The 5,156-nt window shown below is 56.0% G+C and overlaps 1 protein-coding gene across 1 annotated transcript; it reads left to right on the forward strand.

Moving 5' to 3' along the window:
• Positions 1-4,480: 4,480 nt before the first annotated feature.
• On the forward strand, positions 4,481-5,038 carry LOC130256956 (rho guanine nucleotide exchange factor 26-like). The gene is made up of 2 exons (XM_056499130.1): positions 4,481-4,883; positions 4,963-5,038. Exons 1-2 carry the CDS (start codon positions 4,585-4,587, stop codon positions 5,036-5,038), a joined length of 375 nt encoding a protein of 124 aa, XP_056355105.1. The 5' UTR covers positions 4,481-4,584.
• Positions 5,039-5,156: the final 118 nt, after the last annotated feature.

Here is a 5,156-nt window from a genome sequence, read left to right on the forward strand (position 1 = left end):
CTGTCCCTGTCCCTGTCCCCTGTCCTTTATCCATGTCCCTGTCCCTGTCCCCTGTGGCCCTGTCCCTGTCCCCTGTCCCTCTGTCCCTCTGTCCCTCCTGTGTCCCTGTCCCTGTCCCCTGTCCCCTGTCCCTGTCCCCTGTCCTTTATCCCTGTCCCTGTCCCTGTCCCTGTCCCTGTCCCTGTCCCTGTCCCTGTCCCTGTCCCCTGTCCCTGTCCCTGTCCCCTGTCCTTTATCCCCTGTCCCTGTCCCTGTCCCCTGTCCTTTATCCCTGTCCCTGTCCCTGTCCCTGTCCCTGTCCCTGTCTTATCCCCTGTCCCTGTCCCTCTGTCCCTGTCCCTGTCCCTGTCCCTGTCCCCTGTCCTTTATCCCCTGTCCCTGTCCCCTGTCCCTGTCCCTGTCCTTTATCCCCTGTCCCTGTCCCTGTCCCAGCTCCAAGGCAGAACAAGCAGAGGCAGCAGTCCAGCCCTGAGCTGCTCACAGTGTCTGTGCAGCTCCAGTTTCTAATGGCAACCACAGAAACTCCCCAGCTATGGCAAGCAGTGCCTCCATCCTTTTGTGAGATGTTTGAAACCCTGCAAACTCTTTAAATAGCAACATCTTATGGAGCACAGCCATCAGATTAAAGAGCTTTTATCTACATTTTCTAGGCCTTTCTCTTAACTGTTCTCCTGTGGAAAGAATGGGCTTTGAGTTACTGAGAGGAAATTCACTCTCAGAATTTTAAAATGGAATTGTGAAAAAAAAGAATGTATATAACTAAACTGGAGGTGAAGGGACACACTTCCCAGTTTCACAATTCTCCTTTAATATTCAGATTCATTTCATATTCACTGAATAAAAATCAAAAATAGGTGTAACTTTTGGAAGGTTTTATAGCCTTTGACAGAAATTACCTATTTAATGTTAGACTGACCTAATCCTACTGGGCCTTGAAGCCTGTGGGAGTTTCACTGGTGGGAGATATAAACTGTGTTGGGAAATTAAGAGCAAATCCAAAGAAGGACATATAATTCGAGCAAGGTGGGAAATGTTTTCCACATCAAAATATGAAATACACACACAAAATACAGTTAACATACTGAAATCTCAAACACTCCTTCTCTCACGGAGGAGACAATCTCTGCACCCCCCTCTGAGGCAATAAAGGAAGAGACATGATTAGGAAATAGTGCTGGTAAATCAGCTGGAAACAAGTAATATCAGTCTAAATATCAGCAAATACAAAGTTAATTTTACAATTCTGGAAAAGAATTTGTATCCTCCACGACAGAGGCAGCAGTACCTCAGTGCTCAGTTGTGTTTCTTGGGTTCTTTATTTCTCACTCTTTTTCTTTTCATCCCAATTCAGCAGTAAAACAGCATCTTGTTTGGACTTTGATGCTCCCTGGACACTACCAGGTCCTTTATTCCTGCAGTACAATGTGGTTTTCCCCTAAAAGCTTTTAGTTAACACTGCAAAGCTTTCTGTTATTGCTGGGTATTTAAGCAACAGCAAAAACCAATTTGGATGAAAATAGGAATGATTAAATGTCTTCTGCCATCTTGGATTGATTTGCAGTTAAAACCTGGCAGAGCAGTGTTGACAGTAAAGTCTCTCACAGCCTGTGCAGAGCTGTAGAGAAGAGAGGGGCAGGAGGGGAAGGCTGGACCCTGCTGAGCGCTGTGCAGAGCTGTGGCACTGCCTGTGCTGCTGGGGAGCTGTGCCCTCCCTGGGACAATCCTGTGCCCTCCCTGGGACAATCCTGTGCCCTCCCTGGGACAATCCTGTGCTGCCTTTGCAAACAGGCTCCTCTCCCTTGGTGGTGTCCCTGGAAAGCAGTGCCACAGTGCCACAGTGCCACAGGATGTCAGCAGTGACAGTGACACCTCCTCTGTGCTGGGCTGGGCTGGGCTGGGCTGTGGGACCCCTGGCACTCTGTGCCTGGGAAGGGTTTCTGTGGGAAAGCTTTGGGCTCTGAGCTCAGCTTGGGGCTCTGAGCTCAGCTTTGGGCTCTGAGCTCAGCTTGGCTCTGAGCTCAGCTTTGGGCTCTGAGCTCAGCTTGGGGCTCTGAGCTCAGCTTTGGGCTCTGAGCTCAGCTTTGGGCTCTGAGCTCAGCTTGGGGCTCTGAGCTCAGCTTGGGGCTCTGAGCTCAGCTTTGGGGCTCTGAGCTCAGCTTGGGGCTCTGAGCTCAGCTTTGGGCTCTGAGCTCAGCTTTGGGGCTCTGAGCTCAGCTTTGGGCTCTGAGCTCAGCTTTGGGCTCTGAGCTCAGCTTGGCTCTGAGCTCAGCTTTGGGCTCTGAGCTCAGCTTTGGGCTCTGAGCTCAGCTTGGGGCTCTGAGCTCAGCTTGGGGCTCTGAGCTCAGCTTGGCTCTGAGCTCAGCTTTGGGCTCTGAGCTCAGCTTGGGGCTCTGAGCTCAGCTTGGGGCTCTAAGCTCAGCTTTGGGCACTGCCACACAACAGCCTCAGCCATTTCACAGTGACCTGCCTTTGTAGGAAGGCTTAATAATCACGTTTACATTTCTTTCTTCTCTTAAATTACAGAGCTGACTTAACTTCTCTTATGATGGCAATTTTATTGTAAGGTTTTATTTCTCTGTGCATGAAATGGAACACTGAGGTGGCTGTTCAGGAATCAAAGCGATTCCTGTAATTGCAGCACAGTGAATAAGTATGTACAAGAGAATAATCTTGTAAAAGCTGATTACTTCAGTTATTCATAATTAGGATTTATGAGTTAAGTAATATGCTGCAACTACATCTAATTCCTTGGCAATTTCATGTGGAAAGTTGAGAGATAATTTTAGAAATAATCCATTGGGAAATCCCAAGTGACGACTAAACCAGCATCTTAGGCTCTGCCTGTGGCTTCTCCCTTCAGCTCTGGCTGTTTGAAGCTGGAGTGGCAATTTGCAGTCTTGTCTCATTTGTGGACACACACATTTGTTCATTTTCATTTCTTTTTTTTTAATTTGATTGTTAGTAAGATTTTTGGTTTTACTGTGTTCTCCTGACAGAAGAATTAATAATACATCTGAAGTTTAACTGCATGTACACAGGGTTGTCCGGTCTTTTTCCTCTATATTTTTTTCTGATTGTTAAACAGATTTTAACTGTAGAAGAGCAGATCGAAAATATGGGCAATGTAATTATTACTGGATGTAAAGAGCAGAAAAACGCCTTTATTTCAGGACTCTGTGCTGAAGCTCTCCCCTCCTGGGAGTGCAGGGACCCTTGGCTGGGCTGCTGGAGCGGGCAGAGCTCATGTCCTGGCACAGAAACGGGCATAGATTTTGTTTTGCTTTTTAGAATCTAGTTTGATGTATGTTCATGCTGTATGTTGTCCCAAAGCCACAGCCAAGTTTCACCACTTTCACAGACACAGGTCTTTCGGGGTGATGTAGTTTGTCAGAACTCCCAGCAGATGCACTGTCTATATCCCATTTTTTTACACCCTTTTCCAGTTTCTCCCCGCTCTTCCAGGCAGGAGGGCATTCCCGGCCAGGTGCCTCCGATGAACGGGCAGGTGCGGGGCACAGCCCGGCGGCGGCACCACGGGGCACCGTGTGCCAAGGGAACACTCAGAGCCCTTCCCGGCAGGACACCTGCGGTCCCGGCCGCTGCTGGAACCGCGGGACGGGAAGAGCTGCCCAGCCTGGGGGGGCTCTGCTCACACATCCATCCATCCATCCATCATCCATCCATCCATCCATCCATCCATCCATCCATCCATCATCCATCATCCATCCATCATCCATCCATCCATCCATCCATCATCCATCCATCATCCATCCATCATCCATCCATCCATCATCCATCCATCCATCATCCATCCATCATCCATCCATCCATCCATCATCCATCCATCCATCCATCCATCCATCCATCCATCCATCATCCATCCATCATCCATCCATCATCCATCCATCCATCCATCCATCCATCCATCCATCCATCCATCCATCCATCCATCCATCCATCCATCCATCCATCCACTGACTGCAGGGCACGGCCGGGCCCCAATACCTGCGCGGGGCAGGGAAGGAGCGGGGAGGGAGCGGGGCAGGGCATGGGGCAGGGCAGGGCAGAAGCGGGGCAGGGAAGCAGCCGGGCACGGAGCGGGGCAGGGAGGAAGCGGGGCAAGAGCAGGACACAGAGCGGGGCAGGAGCGAGGCAGGGAAGGAGCGGGGCAGGGAGGGAACGGGGCAGGAAGTGGGGCAGGGCAGGGCACGGAAGGAGCGAAGCAGGGCACGGAGCGGGGCACGGCACGGAGCGGGCAGGAGCTGGGCAGGGCACGGAGCGAGGCAGGGGAGGGCAGGGCAGGAGCGGGGCAGGGCAGGAACAGCTCCATCCCAGCACAGGGGCTGTGCCTGCTGCGGAAGCGCCGCTCCGCCCGCCCCCAGCCGAGCGCAGGTGGGGCGGGAGCGGCACCGGGAGCGGGCGGTGCGAGCGGGGCGGCTCTGCCCGGCCCTGCCCGGCCCTCCCCGGCTCTGCCCGGCCCTCCTCCGCCCCGCCCGGCCCGGCCCGGCCCCGCTGGCCCCGCGCCCGGCGGGGCTGTGGCGGCGGACGAGCCGCGCTCCGCGCCCGCCTCCCTGGCGAGCGGCGATGGACGGGCAGCCCCCGCTGGGCCCCGCCGAGCCGCGCTGGGGGCGGCGAGCGACCCCCCGGCCGCAGCCCCTCGCCTGGAGCAAGCCGCGGCCGCAGTCGTACCAGAGCCCCAGCGGACTGCTCGTCACCGACTTCCCCGTGGAGGACAGGTGCGCCGTGCCCGTGACCCGGCCCGCCGGCACCGGCAGCCCCGCCGCGGGGTCGGTGTCCAACGGCACCGGCAGCCCTTCCATGGCATCGGTGTCGAACGGCGCCGGCAGCCCCGCCGCGGGGTCGGTGTCGAACGGCGCCGTTCCGCGCTGCCCCGCGCCGGCCCCGCAGCTCGCCCCGGCTCCGGACGGCCCGGCCGGTTCCCCCGGGCCCGTGGCCCCGCAGCAGGAGCGCACCGCGCCGTGCCCCCGCGCTGCCGAGCCCCCCGCGGGGCCGGGACCCGCCGGCCCGCAGCAGCTGATCCCCCGCGGCCTGGCCGAGGGCCGCCCCCAGCGCGGTCTCAAGGCTCGCAGCCTGGTGGAGACCCCGCTGGGCAGCGACCCCGAGGACGAGCCCGAGCCCGGGCCGGGCGCGCTGCG

Source organism: Oenanthe melanoleuca, chromosome 9 (assembly GCF_029582105.1).
Source record: "Oenanthe melanoleuca isolate GR-GAL-2019-014 chromosome 9, OMel1.0, whole genome shotgun sequence".
In the NCBI taxonomy this organism is placed as follows: domain Eukaryota; kingdom Metazoa; phylum Chordata; class Aves; order Passeriformes; family Muscicapidae; genus Oenanthe; species Oenanthe melanoleuca.

Excerpts from the sequence above, each read along its gene's own strand:
- LOC130256956 (XM_056499130.1), top strand. The coding sequence starts at position 4,585 with ATGGACGGGCAGCCCCCGCTGGGCCCCGCCGAGCCGCGCTGGGGGCGG. Across the intron at positions 4,884-4,962 it reads GTGTCGAACGGCGCCGTTCC|CAGGAGCGCACCGCGCCGTG; the intron begins GCGCTGCCCCGC and ends GTGGCCCCGCAG.